Consider the following 14,530-nt stretch of genomic DNA (forward strand, 5'->3'; position numbering starts at 1 on the left):
CCTACTGATCTTTTCTATCTATAACCACGTGAATTTTGCCGACTGGACCACTCCAATTTTTGAAGCTTTTAGTTCATGCAGTGCAACCTATAGCATGCATTATGATTTTGGCCCCGACCCTCCATATAAAACATTACTTTTCTTATCAATTTTATTTTAGCTTAAAACTACTAAACTAATGATATCATATGCTCCAATAATTTATATATATATATATGTCTAATTAGTTTATTTAAGTGTAAATGGTGATAATTAAATCGATGTGATCCAATTTACTAAGTTTAAAAAAAGGATGGATGAAAGCAATCTCCAATTCTGTCAGCGAGAGAGAATCCCTCATTTAATCTGAGGTTCAAAGCTTGCTCTGTAAACTTCTCTGATTTAACATTCTTAATAATTGAATGTCCCCATCAAAGTTGATGGCTATCCTTACGTCTTTGAGTTGAGTGTTCAATTTGATCATTGTGGCCATAAAATTTAAATATGTGTGCATTATTTTCTTCTCAAAACAACACAAATATATATATATGCTTACTTAATAGGATGAAAACATTGAGTTCTAAACTCATAATAAGCTTTTCTGAAAGTTTAATTAGCAAAACCCTAATTGATTACGCGCTAAATACAAACCCCAAACCTTCTAACCTTAAAACATCTCAGGAAATCCAATGCAAGGACATATCAAAGTCCAAGCAAGAACAGGGCCAAGGGTTTGTTTTTGCCATTATTATCAAAGTCTTGTCTTAGGTGGCAATGACAGTACCACTGTGCTTAGACTTACATGGGCACTTTACTTGCTATTGAACAGCGGGCCTAAAGAAGGCTGAGGATGAACTTGAAACCCGGGTAGGAATTAAAGGATCTGCAAGTGGAGGAGTCCGAAATAATAAACCTCACCAAAGGGCAAGCCATTGTCAAGGAAGCATTGCGATTGTGCCCAGCCGCGTCTCTATCAGCACCGCAATAAGCCATGGACAACTGTACAGTAGCGGACTTCAATGTTCTAGCAGGCACTCGCCTTCTCGTTAAGCATTGCCCAACTTTTGGGAAAAGCCATCAGAATTTGTGTTTTTGCTGTTCCTTAATTACATTTCATATTCCAAGCTTTGGAATATATATAGATATAACATTAAGGTTAAGGCTTTGTTTTCGCCATTGTTATTCTCTGCTTGGCAAAGAAAGATAAGGGGAGAGTCAATCCATGAAGCAGCCGATCGAGCCAATGCTTAGTGACTCGAAGCTCAAAAAGTAACAGCTGGACACATCTTCTCACCAGAACCAAATGGTACATCAAACTTGGCATGTTCATTAAGGGACCGCTCAAACACAAATCCTGAAGGCTTTTCCCAAATGTTGGGCAGAGAGAGTGCCCGCTGGAACATGAAAGTCCACTACCGTACAGTCTCCATGGCTTCTTGCGGTACTGACTGAGGCGCGGCTGGGCATAATCGCAATGCTTCCTTGACAATGGCTTGCAAATTGCATGGTGAGGTTTTTTATGTCCGACTCCTCCACTTGCCGATCCCTTAATTCCCACCTGGGTTTCAAGTTCATTCTCAGCCTTCTTTAGCGCATGCCCCGTTGTTCAATAACACGGAAAGTGCCCATGCAAGTCGAAGCACAGTTGGAAAGTGCCCATTTAGCTGTCAAGATACCCCTTACTGCTAAGAGGGATGTGTCCAGCTGCCACTTTGCGCTTCGAGTCAGTAAGCATTGGCTCGATCGGCTGCTTAATGGATTAACGCTCCCCATATCTTTCTTTGACAAGCAGAAAATAACAATGGCGAAAACAATGCCTTTAACCTTAATGTTATATCTATATAAATTCCAAAGCTTGGAATGTGAAAAATTGAAGCTTTTAATTCCAAAGCTTTTATTATTTCTCATTAAATGTAGCACATTACTGTAATATTTCCCTTTGAAAGATAGTGGGGTCCCAAATGTAGCACAAATACAATCGAAGCGTCAGAACTCTGGTCGCCACGGCTACTCGTGCCGTGTCGTGCCGATGCTCCTCTTTCGCCTCTTTGGTCAAGTCAGGCGTGCTAATACTCACCGTACGCTCTTTAAATGTGGATAATATTACTACCTTGCAGTGTGCCTTACGGCTACTATTTTTGTATTTGTTTTTAACCATTCTTATATTTTAATTTCATCCCTAAAGGCATTCAAGTACAACCTTTGTACCCTTTTTTTTTTAATTACAAACTTAAATTGTTGCATTGCCCAAAACATACCCTCATAGTTAATTATTAAATCTTGATTCAATAATTTTAATTACACTTGTCTTAATTATCTTCTTAAATACCAAACTAGTTAAATCAGCATACCATAAACCTATATTCCTTATTATTGTTGTTCATCAAAAGCATCGACTTAATAAGATTTTTTTTTCTTTTAACAAAGATTTGGTCAAATAAAAACTTAAGAAAAAATCAATCAATATCTTTAAATTTGTACCCTTTGATGACTTTAGGTAAACTTTATAACTTTTCTTCTCCTCTTCGTGGCATTTTCCTATTATCCAACAGCACATGCTTTCTTTCCATACCAATATTGTCGAAACCAAACTTCTAGGCAAATTCCCCTAATATCAAAATATAAATTTAAAAGTGGAATTACATAAAATTTCATGAAAAAAAAAAGTGAATCAATTGATGTACTCAAAATAGCATGCCAACTACCAAGAATTTTACCGCCAAATGATTGCCAACTGAATTCCTTGTCCCTAATAAATGAAGGACAGTTTCGTCTTTCCACATCCTTTCTGTTGCCACCGATATTATTTCCCCTTAATCCCCCTACGTAGCTCATAATTAATCAATTTAATCCGTTTCTCCTTTCTTTTTTTTTTTGAAAAATCTCCCGTTGATCACTCTCCCTGTCTCTTCACACTGTCGTTTTCTTTTCTTTTCCTTTGCTTCCTCTCTTTTTTTTTTTTTTCTCAATGCAGAGAACCAAACAGGATCGATCTTTTTATTTCGATATCTCTTTATAAAGAAGAAACTCTCATTTCTTTTTCAATTTTCTCAAAGCCTCTGGAAAATGCGGGCTTTGGGTCTGCTGATCTTGGGGATTTTAGCAGTCTTGTCGGTGGTTTACTGTGATGTTATCCCACTGGAGAGAGCTTTTCCTTTGAACAAGAGAGTTGAGTTGAGTCATCTCGTAGCTCGTGACCAACTCAGACACTCCCGAATCTTGCAGGGTCTCGTTGGTGGTGTCGTGGACTTCTCTGTTCAAGGCTCCTCCGATCCCTACCTCGTCGGGTAATTTTAGCTTACCCCTTTGTTTCTTTATTTCTTTTTTTTTTTTAAAGATTCTGAGGTTTTTTTTTGGTTTTGCATTAATGGGTTTTGTTATTTTCTTGTTGGTGAATTTACGCTGGTCTTTTTTAGACAAGTTTTTCTTTTTCTCCTTTAATCTGAATTTCTAGTTTATGCTCTTTGATGGATTTTCTTTGGTGAACTTGTGTAGTATGGAAATGGGTAAATTTTACGTTCCTTATTTATCGATGAAGTTTTTTTTTTTTGCTATTATTTGGCGAATATTGCGTTTAATTATTTACCTTGTTTTCTGCTTCATCTTAACGCTTCTTTTGACCGCTGAAAAGGTGGAAGATAATGAAGGCTGATTTAAAAAAAGGAAAGAGAACACTTTTTTTTAAAAAAAAAATTTTGGGTTTATCCAAAGATGAAATCTTGTCTTCATTTTACTTTCGTTTATTTGTATCGTTAGTGTTCTTGTCATTCAATTTTGTTTTTGTTCTCTTGAGTTCTTTTTGTTTTTCCACGCTTTCTTTAGCATCGAAATGAAATTGATAATGTGTTGGGATATAAAATTGATAGTGGCATTGATTTTGTTCTTTAATTCTTTGTGTTTTTTTTTTTTTTTTGGGTTTAGGCTTTATTTTACAAAGGTGAAACTTGGATCTCCTCCTAGAGAATTTAATGTGCAGATAGACACTGGAAGTGACATATTATGGGTCACCTGCAGCTCCTGCCCTAATTGTCCTCAATCCAGTGGACTCGGAGTAAAACCCCCTTCCCTTTACTTTAATAATTTGATAAGTTTTGCAATGAAAATGACAATTGAAAATGTAATTGCTAACTTGTAATGCCCTGCATTGTACAGATTCAGCTCAGTTTATTTGACACGGCTAGTTCATCATCTGCTAGGCTAGTTTCTTGTTCAGATCCAATGTGTTCTTCAGAATTTCAAACTACTGCAACTCAGTGTTCTCAGAGCAATCAATGCAGTTACTCCTTTCAGTATGGAGATGGAAGTGGGACATCAGGTTATTATGTGTCTGATATGTTGTATTTTGATGCTGTTCTGGGACAGTCTTTGATTGCTAACTCTTCGGCTGTCATCATGTTTGGGTGAGCTTCAATAACTCAATAGAGGTTGGCTGTCTGCTAAAATATAGGATTGGAAAGAACCATTAAGATAAATGAAACCAATGAAAAAAAAAAAAAGAAAAAAAAGAAAAAGCCTGACCAGCTTAGTCTTTTATGGAATTCTTCTTGTGAGATAAGGTTTATATGGTTATCAATCGGTATATGTCTGGTGTGATCTTTATATACAATGATGGACTATAAAATAAAAATGTTTAAATGTCATCACAATGGATTGGATTTAATACAATCATACGTAATTGAGCATGTGGAATGAGCTTGAAGTGAGATTGATGTTGAGTTCTGCTGGTGCACTTTGATTTGACCATAGAGGAGGGAATGTAAACTTGTTCATGTAAAAGGAAGTCACATATAGTATCTTCCATATGCAACAAAGCAATTTTGCATGTTATTTCTCCTTTGACTATGTCTTGCATCAAATAACAGTCTTAATGGCTGTTTGCTTTATGTTATTCTCAATCTTCTTTGTTATTTAAGACTTATTCCCCTATGGACACGGTGTGTAAACAGGTGCAGCACATATCAGTCTGGCGACTTAACTAAAACAGATAAAGCTGTGGATGGGATATTTGGCTTTGGCCGAGGTGATCTGTCTGTTATATCACAATTATCATCCCATGGTATAACACCTAGAGTTTTCTCACATTGTTTGAGAGGAGATGGCAGTGGAGGGGGTATAATGGTTCTTGGTGAGATTATGGAGCCCGGCATTGTTTATAGTCCACTTGTTCCATCACAGTATGTCCTCTTTCTTGCATAACTTTCGTTGTTTTTGTCCATTCTGCTTATATTCTGACGTCTCCCTTATTCCCTCATTTTAATTGGGTCACATGCTGTTGGTCACTTTGAATTTATTCCACTTATTAGTTAAGTGCTGGGGACCTGGGTAATATTTTGTGTCAACGAAAGAAAAAGTAGCATATTTACCGGTGCCTCAGTGGCCCTTCAGGCCTTCTCACCCTTTCCTGTGCCATTTGTTTGGTGCTCATGCTTTTGGCCCAGATGTTGTGATTCCTCATTTTCAATAACTAATGCTTCATTTTTCCCAGCAATTAGTGTTTTGCTGGGTGGATTTTGTTAACATAAAAAAAGATTGGTCTTGCTGACAATTTGCATTGACAGTGGTTCTAGAAATCAGATATTCCTCTTGCTCTATAATGGTTGTTTTTGACATCTTGAACTATGCTCTGATTGTAATATGTGGTATTATGGAGAAGGCATTACTTGATACAGCTGTACATGTTCTTTATATTACCACTCTTTCCAGGAGTCAAGGCTGCTCTTGAATCTTGCAAAAGCTTGGTTTTACTACTATCACACATCATTTTTTTCATATGATTTTTGATAGGGGGATGGGAAGGAGTTTAGGGTTTTGAAGGGGCGAGGTCGATGTTGTCAACATGCTTAGTTTTTTTCTTTTGTTGGTGAATTGATGTATTCATGAACCATCATAGTCTTTGCTCGTGTAGCATTTCTTCTTTCAGTTTCATTTGGAATATATGGCTACCAATTTTGCAGCAAGTTTGACCATTTCCTTATTTAAAATTTTCAGGCCTCATTATAATTTAGTTCTACAGAGCATTGCTGTCAATGGACAGTTTCTGGCAATTGATCCATCAGTTTTTGCAACATCAAATAATCGTGGTACTATTGTTGACTCTGGAACAACTTTGGCATACCTTGTGCAAGAGGCATATGATCCATTTGTTAGCGCTGTAAGTATGAATATTCTTTCAATTTGCCTTAAGGAAAACTAAAGTTAAGTGGTGAAATAGAAAACAAACATCTGTTCTTGAGATTGCACTCTGAAGGCATAAGATATTTAGTTATATTGTACTACCTTACAACTAATGTGTTCTGAAGTTGACTTGCATTTTAAATTGGCAGATAACTGCTACTGTTTCACCATCTGTGACTCCCACCATTTATAAAGGAAACCAATGTTATCTAGTCCCCACCAGGTAATTCTCTAGCTTTATTTTTCATGTAGTAGTTTCATAGTTGTGTTTATCTTCTGAGATTTTTGTTTTCCTGTGCTTTTTTGGTATCCGCCTATTCATCTGTTCTCTGCACCTAGTATCATTTAATCTAAATAAGATCAATATTTGTTTTATGTTCAGTGTAAATGAGATATTTCCCCCAGTTAGTCTAAATTTTGCTGGTGGTGCATCAATGACATTAAAACCAGAAGAGTATCTTATACATGCCGGTTTCTATGTAAGTTGTCCTACCTAAGTACTCTGTTTAATTCTACCTTTCTCTCAAAGTTATGAAGTAGAAATGATCACAGTGAATGGAAATTCTGTTGCATGAAGCGTAGTGGATCACTTTGTTGTTGCAGGATGGTGCTACAATGTGGTGCATTGGTTTCCAAAAGGTTCAGGGTGGAGTAACCATTTTAGGAGGTTAGATACTGGTTTTCTTTGAATGTATTAAAGTTTGGAGCAAGAAACACTTTGCTTCAGCTCCCAGTTATATGTTTTTTTTTTTTTTTTTTTGCTCTGCAGCATAATTTGAAATGAGTGTTGCATGAACTGATAAATCCTCAAAGTTGAGGGGACTTTTTGAATGGAGGATTTCAGCAAATTGCACCTGCTATTTTGCACTACACTATTTATAATAATTACCTTTTCATGTATTTGTTCCACTTCTTTACTTTGTTAAAGATGAATGGTTAGGTTTTTATGGTTTATTCATTTTGCAGATCTTGTCTTAAAAGATAAGATATTTGTTTATGATCTCGCTCGTCAACGAATTGGATGGGCTAATTATGATTGTAAGTTCAATTAAGAATAATATTAAATGCCTTTTCTCCCCGCAATTTAGTGCTTTATTAGCAACTTGACCCAGTGTTTCTTACATGTCTCTGAATTTCTACTTGTCAGGTTCATTATCTGTAAATGTCTCTATTACTTCCAGTAAGGACTTCATAAATGAAGGACAGCTGAGCGTGAGTAGCTCAACAAGAGAGATGCTATTCAAGCTTATACCTTTGAGTTTTATAACTCTACTAATGCAACTCTTAGAGTTTGTGGAGTTCCAATTTTTGTAACTTAAACCTCAAGTCTGAAAATTCATTCTTTGTTCTACATAGAGTAGATTGTCCGATCTTTATTTATGGTGATCGGCAAGGCATTTGTGCTTTTCAGTGAGATAGCGAAGGCAGTTATCTCCACAGTGTAAGATTCTTCTCTGATTTGGATTGCTTGTGAAGAGGGCAGGAGGTCTTCTACTCATCTGGTGGATAACTTGGCCTTCCCGCATGCCAAGCATTGCTGGACTTGTATATTATCTCTGTTGTACGGGTAATATGTTGCCATTGGAAGTTGGAAGCAGAACAGGGGTACTCAATTTTTCTGATCTGGTTTTAGGTAAACATTTAGAAGAAGTAACATTTGGTGTCCGTCCAGGCTACAAGTCAATTTTTGTAAACATCATTGCTTGTTTGGTAATATAAAAATGTTGATAATTGCCCAGAATCATCGAATGCGCCTTTATGTTGTTGATGGAAGTGAGTTTACTACCTTTTCGACTCATTCCACTTTCACACAGTTCAGATTTTAATCATGTTGTGCAAGTTTTAGGGAGAGCGGGAATTCCGCTCTTTGTATCTCTTTACATGTTTTGAATTCAATGCCTATTTTATCTCTTCTCGATGTCAATTCAATTATGCATCGTTTTCATTACATTGATTTTTTTACTCGTAAGACGTTTAGGTTTATTTCGATCTTAATATTTCCTGTGAGGGAGTCCACATGAATAATTGGGTGAGCTCTGATAATATTTATCACAATTTTCACTTTCAAACGTAAAAATCTAGTTTAATTTTTTCATATAAAATCTGCATTGAAAAAAAAATAAAAAAAAATTAATTTTTTAAAAATATTTTGGTTAGGAGTAAATGTTATTGTGATTAAAAGATATATAATATGGATTGACTTCAATTCTTATGATAGTATTAAAAACATGAGATATCTATACCAATATATTTTTTTTATTTTTATGTTCAAAAAATGAAAAGAAACTAATAAAAATACAAGGGGTACAGAAATGGGACAGAAGGCACGTGTCCGTGAAAGAAGGCGGGGTGTTTGGGTAAATAGAGGCTGTAAAAGGTTCCGGAAAATCATGGTGAGGGAACTGTAGAAAGCGTTTTTCCCCAAGTTTGAAGCAGTCTTTTGGTTTTAGGTCTCTTCCCTTTTTTGACCTTTTACGTTTGGAGTTTTCTTTCGCACGTGTTAACAAACAGAAACCCGCTTCCAATATTTCCTCACGCGCCTGTCCGAGTACAGTCTCCGCTTCCTACTATTGTATCAACGAAAAGTTCTGATTTTCAAATTTTTTTTGTTTTTCTTTTATAATAAAATATTGGAGAAAATGGGGAAGCGGTGGAAACGCTCTAAGAAGGCGAGTAGGATAACGCAACGGATTGCATTGCTTATAGTTGAACGTCCCCAGCTCACCTTGCGTTCATGCAAAAAATTCTCTGCTCTTTTCATTCCTCTTTCTCTCTCTCTCAAGCAAAATCAAACTCCTTCTAAATTAATCACTCTCAAAATAAAACCGAAAGGAAACGCCACTTTTCTCTCTCTGCTTCTTTCCTTTATTGTTTTCTAGAACAATCCCAAAACGCCATTGCATGCCATTGTCGGTTTTGTTGGGTATAACAGTTTTTTTCTTCTGTTGGAAAAGTGATCAATATCTGCACTAGTGGGACTTATATAATTAATAATGGCGGTTCCATCGGCGGTAACGATGACGGCGTCGCCGGCTTCATTGTACGTTGGGGACTTGCACCCTGACGTCTCTGACGGCCAACTCTTCGACGCTTTCTCTGAGTTCAAGAGCTTGGCCTCTGTCCGTGTCTGTAGGGACTCTTCTACAGGAAGGTCTCTTTGTTATGGCTATGTCAACTTCATATCTCCTCAGGATGGTCCGTCAAATATTTTAGTAACCCTTTTTTTTCTTTATTATTGTTGCAAGATTTGATGATCTTCTTTACATAAGTTTTGGCTTTTGTTTAAACCAAATACATTTTCCAATTGCCAATTACGTTTGATCTTTGCGATTTTGCTATCGGGTCGACTTCGAAATCTGTATTGATGTCCTTGTTTAATAGAAACTCATTAAATTTATCGAACGTGAAGGTTCAAGATTTACACCTATTTTATTAGTTCAGACATCATCTTTGTATTACTGATCTCACCGGAATGATAAACATTTTATTTCATTGATTTATTCTGTTAAAATCTTGTTTTCTTTATTTTTTTTATCATTTATATTCCATTTATTCTGTTTATTGTATGCCCTCCTATATAAGCACTCTGATTGTGGAGGAAGAGTTAATTGGATGTCGACAGGATGTTTCTCAGTTGGTGGTTTCTAATTTCATATGTAAATTCTCGGTTAAACTAAATGTATTTTCCGCTTTTGGGTTGACCAGCACATCATGCTATTGAGGCAAAGAATCACAGTTTGCTGAATGGAAAGATGATAAGGGTGATGTGGTCACTTCGAGATGCTGATGCAAGGAAAAGTGGAGTGGGGAATGTGTTTGTTAAGGTACTGAACAGATGTTAATTAAGATTGACAAATATTATTAATTACTATTTTCATTTTCTTCTCTTGAATATGATATGCATTTGGTTTGTTTTTTTCAGAATTTGAGTGATACGATTGATAATGTGGGACTGCAAGAGTTATTTCGCATGTTTGGGAATGTAATATCTTGCAAAGTTGCCACATTTGAGGATGGGAAGAGTAAGGGGTATGGCTTTGTTCAATTTGAGTTAGAGGAATCGGCAAATGATGCTATTGAGAAGCTTAATGGCTCCACTTTGGGTGATAAACAGATGTAAGGACTATTTTCTTTTTTTTGTTAGCATTTTGTCTCTGTGTTGTAATTATTACATATTTTGTGGTGCAGATATGTTGGGAAATTTATGAAAAAGAGTGATCGGGTAATGCTAAGTCCTGATGTCAAATACACAAATTTGTATATGAAGAATTTGGATGCAGATATCACAGAAGAGCTTTTGCAAGATAAATTTTCTAAGTTTGGGGAAATTGCTAGCCTGTTTGTCGCAAAGGATGAAAATGGTTCCTCAAGAGGTTTTGGATTTGTCAACTTTGAGAGTCCAGATGATGCCAAGCGGGCAATGGAAGCGATGAATGGATCACAACTTGGTAGGTTTTGTTACTCTTTTCTATTTTGTCCTTAACTGCTGGGAACAACTGACTGATACACCTCTCTTGTTTTGATCTATGGTTGTATTGATTAGGCTCAAAGGTTCTATATGTAGCAAGGGCACAGAAGAAAGCAGAACGCGAGCAAATATTGCGTCGTCAGTTTGAGGAAAAACGGAAGGCGCAGGTCATGAAATATAAAGTAATCCTGCACTCATTTCTCTACCTGATGCAATTCACATGCTTATGCTTTTTTGTTATTTATTATCATTGTACTATATCTTTGCTCAAATTGCAGGCTTCAAATGTTTATGTCAAGAATATTGATGATGATGTGACTGATGAAGAGCTAAAAGAACATTTCAGTCAGTGTGGTACAATTACTTCTTCAAAACTTATGCGAGATGACAAAGGAATAAGCAAGGGGTTTGGATTTGTCTGTTTCTCTACCCCTGAGGAGGCCACTAAAGCAGTTAGCACATTTCATGGTAAGTTAATGAAGTGAAAAAGAAAAAGGATTGTGCTACCTTTAATGGCTATCATCCAGTTTGCATCTCAAGTTAATTAGTCACGCCTTCTCATTGAAGTTGTCAAAGATCTCATCCTTGTATATCTTATAGGACATATGTTTCACCGCAAGCCGTTGTATGTAGCTATTGCCCAAAGGAAGGAGGATAGACAAGCACACTTGCAACTTCATTATGCGCAGCGTACGGCAGGATTAGCAGGGCCTTCCACAGCTGTTCTCCCCGGAGGATATCCTCCACTCTATTACACAGCTTCACCTGGCGTTGTTTCACCAGTACCTCCTCGGCCGGGGATGATGTACCAACCTTTAGGTTTGAGGGCAGGGTGGAGGGCTAATGCCTTCACACCTCCAACCAGACCAGCCTTTCAACCATCATCACTGCCCATGGTATTTATTTATTCTGCTCATTTCATTCCAGCAACATCATATTAATTAGTACATTAGCGGTTCAAACTACAACTGTTCCATTACTTAATATATTTTTTGTACCATAGGTTCCTAGTGCTACAAGACAAACTAGGCAAAACCGGGCAAGGATGAACGGGCATGCTCTTCTGCAGGGTGGTTCTTACTCTGTGCCCCAATTGCAACAGCCTGCTCAATCGGGCACTACTTTGAAAGATCAAAGCAACCAGCAGGTTTGTTTTTCTCTTAACGTGATTCTATTCTTGACATGTTCAAGCCATATTTCAAATTTTCTGATCCCTGCAAGCTATATATTGCAGCGGGTTGGGCAAGCTAAATATGTGCCAAATGGTCGTGGACGAGAAGTGAACAGGGGTTCGGGAGTGCCACCAGCTGCTTCCAATTCTGTTGCAGCTGTATCACAAGGATCTGAGACGCTGAGTAGCATGCTTGCTGCCGCTTCCCCTGAGCAGCAAAAAACAATTCTTGGTGAACGACTCTACCCCCTTGTTCAGAAACACCAGGTAATATGCGTCCGAAAGCATGTTATAAAATTTAAGGATTTTTCTACATGTAGAGTTAACTTTTTCTTTTTCTTTTTTTTTTTTTTTTTGCAGCCTGATCTGGTTCCGAAGATCACAGGGATGCTTTTAGAGATGGACAACTCTGAACTGCTTCTTTTACTAGAGTCACCAGAATCCTTGGGTGCCAAAGTGGAGGAAGCTGTGGAGGTTCTCAAGCTCTCAAATGCTAAAGTGTCTGGCCAAGATGCCCTTCATCCAAGTTTCCTGTCTGCTGAAGTTGCAGTTAACTGAAAAAAATGGCAGTTGTCTTTTTTTTTTTTTGTTTGCAATTACAGTATAGGGATATTGATATTGTTAAAGGATGTTGTCTTGGTGCCAATTTTTTTGCTTATAGAGATGCAATGCAAACTACTATTTTACATCAGAGGTTTAAAAACCCTATACTATGCTGATCTTTACTCCATAAATTAATTAGATTAGTCTTATTGTAATTTTACATGGTGGACAAATCTTCCACAGACGTCGCTTTTTCATTGTGATGTTTCAGGTCATTCTTTAAAGCTATGTAGTGGAACTTGTTCGTTTCCGGCAGTATAGCTGTGGGCTATTTACATCTTCCATAAACCTGAATTAACCTAGCATGCAAAAATTTAGACAACAACATGCACTATGATGCATGAGGGGTTATAGACAAGCTTAGAAGCCATGGTTCCCCAGACTGGCCAATTTACAGTTATAGCAGAGGAATTACCATTTTTCAATAATAATCCTATTTATTCTAGTATTTGCGTGGCAACAAAAACAATACTACTGACGATCCAAAACCAACCAAAGAACTAGTCGAAGAAAATTTCAAGTATAATTAATTCAGGTTATAAGAAAGAAATCCTTAAGACAGATAATGATGATTGGGCGAGGAATATTGGCTGATCTCGGTGCAATTCTCCCCAACCTAATCTTTATTGGTGGAGCGATTAAGCAGTTGGCACGGATTGTTTGACAGATCACATTGAGAAGGTTACGTGGTACAAGAGGAAATATTCCTCTAACAAGATAATAATATACTAATATCTATTATATAGAGTTATTTTAATATATTTTGGAGTGTTAAAGTAGTTAGATTTTTGAAATTTTGAGTTTGGATTTTAGTATTTTAGGTGTTTTTTAAAGAGGAAATTGTGAAAAAAGGATCTCGTGATAAGGTGATTTCAGAAATAATCACTCATATAAAGTTATCTGTTTTTAGCCAAAAATAAGCATGAGTAGACCAAAATGCCCTTAAAAACATCGTTTCAAATAAATGCTCAGTTGTTTGAGCTATCTGCCTCCCGCCAGAGAGAAAATAGAAAACAATAAAAATAAATACGCTCAGCTGTTTGAGCTACGTCATCTTTCTCTCTCAACTCTCTGAACTGTCTCAACTTTGGAAAGTCTCTGTTGAGCACCATCGTCATCAGCTCTCTCAGATCTCTGAACTGTATGAGCTCTGTCAACTCTCTGTTGAGCACCATCATCATCGGGCTGTGGTTTATCTCTCAACATATAGCCACATTGTCGTAGATTAACAGACCCTATAGCAGAGATGATATCAAGGTCCCTGTTATTAGGTTTATTTCTGCAACACACTTAAATTTCTGAAACATTTGGTGTAAATTAGAAGATGGATTGAAAACATTGCCCAGAGTTGTTACACGCCATGCATCTATAACGTGTTAGCGTTATTTTAGCGTGTCACGGTTGTTCTTGGCGTGTAGTAGGTTAACTAGTTTTTTGGATTGTTAGCGTATCACGGCTATTCCTGGTGTGTTGTGGGTAAACTGATTTTTTGGATTTTTAGCGTGTCACGACTGTTGGTGTAACAGGTTAGTAATTACAGTGATTGGCGTGTCACGATAGTGATGCATGGCGTGTCATGACAATGACGCATGGCGTGTCATGACATTTGACCTGATATGCATGGCGTGTTACAACATTTTACGTTATATGCATGGCGTGTAACAACATGACTGAAAAATTTTTGATCAGGGCATGTATTGTGTAAAATGATTGGCAATATTTTTTTTTTCAAAATTTCAGTGGGATTCCAATTGTGTGACTTGTGATAAGACACGGTGATCAGTGGGTGGATGGCATTTACAAGGGTGGCGAGTCACGAATGCAGGGGGTTAGGAGTGATTTGTCGTTTGTGGGCTTGATGAAGCTGGTTGAAGATATTGTTAGGGTAAACTCAAAAATTGACGAGATTAAGTTACATGCATTGATCAGTACACCCGGAGAGCTATCACGGCCTATTATCAAGGACGATGAGGATGTTGCATTAATTCTGTTAGAACAAATGAATGTTTCGATTGTGTATGTCAGCATTAAGGGACGCCAAACAAATGTTATGTCACATGAAGAAGTTAGACAACATGGTAATCAGCTCAATCAAAATGAGATTTACAATACTTCACATATACCACAGCATTCGG

The 14,530-nt window shown here is 37.0% G+C and overlaps 2 protein-coding genes across 2 annotated transcripts; both read left to right on the plus strand.

Moving 5' to 3' along the window:
• The first annotated feature begins 2,848 nt into the window (after positions 1–2,848).
• On the plus strand, positions 2,849–7,894 carry LOC18598106 (Eukaryotic aspartyl protease family protein). Its single transcript, XM_018122187.2, has 10 exons — positions 2,849–3,266; positions 3,901–4,030; positions 4,132–4,379; positions 4,926–5,153; positions 5,968–6,130; positions 6,303–6,376; positions 6,536–6,632; positions 6,757–6,820; positions 7,120–7,191; positions 7,301–7,894. The coding sequence occupies exons 1-10, from the start codon at positions 3,046–3,048 to the stop codon at positions 7,465–7,467; spliced, it is 1,464 nt and encodes a 487-aa protein (XP_017977676.2). The 5' UTR covers positions 2,849–3,045; the 3' UTR covers positions 7,468–7,894.
• Positions 7,895–9,146: 1,252 nt separating this feature from the next.
• On the plus strand, positions 9,147–12,356 carry PAB7 (poly(A) binding protein 7). Its single transcript, XM_007027478.3, has 10 exons — positions 9,147–9,348; positions 9,859–9,977; positions 10,076–10,269; positions 10,342–10,601; positions 10,697–10,803; positions 10,900–11,089; positions 11,222–11,517; positions 11,625–11,768; positions 11,856–12,059; positions 12,153–12,356. Exons 1-10 carry the CDS (start codon positions 9,147–9,149, stop codon positions 12,348–12,350), a joined length of 1,914 nt encoding a protein of 637 aa, XP_007027540.3. The 3' UTR covers positions 12,351–12,356.
• Positions 12,357–14,530: the final 2,174 nt, after the last annotated feature.

Source organism: Theobroma cacao, chromosome 5 (assembly GCF_053813885.1).
Source record: "Theobroma cacao isolate CCN51 chromosome 5, ASM5381388v1, whole genome shotgun sequence".
Lineage (NCBI taxonomy): Eukaryota > Viridiplantae > Streptophyta > Magnoliopsida > Malvales > Malvaceae > Theobroma > Theobroma cacao.

Excerpts from the sequence above, each read along its gene's own strand:
- LOC18598106 (XM_018122187.2), top strand. The coding sequence starts at position 3,046 with ATGCGGGCTTTGGGTCTGCTGATCTTGGGGATTTTAGCAGTCTTGTCG. Across the intron at positions 4,031-4,131 it reads CTCAATCCAGTGGACTCGGA|ATTCAGCTCAGTTTATTTGA; the intron begins GTAAAACCCCCT and ends TGCATTGTACAG. Across the intron at positions 6,131-6,302 it reads ATGATCCATTTGTTAGCGCT|ATAACTGCTACTGTTTCACC; the intron begins GTAAGTATGAAT and ends TTAAATTGGCAG.
- PAB7 (XM_007027478.3), top strand. The coding sequence starts at position 9,147 with ATGGCGGTTCCATCGGCGGTAACGATGACGGCGTCGCCGGCTTCATTG. Across the intron at positions 11,518-11,624 it reads AACCATCATCACTGCCCATG|GTTCCTAGTGCTACAAGACA; the intron begins GTATTTATTTAT and ends TTTGTACCATAG. Across the intron at positions 11,769-11,855 it reads AAGATCAAAGCAACCAGCAG|CGGGTTGGGCAAGCTAAATA; the intron begins GTTTGTTTTTCT and ends TATATATTGCAG.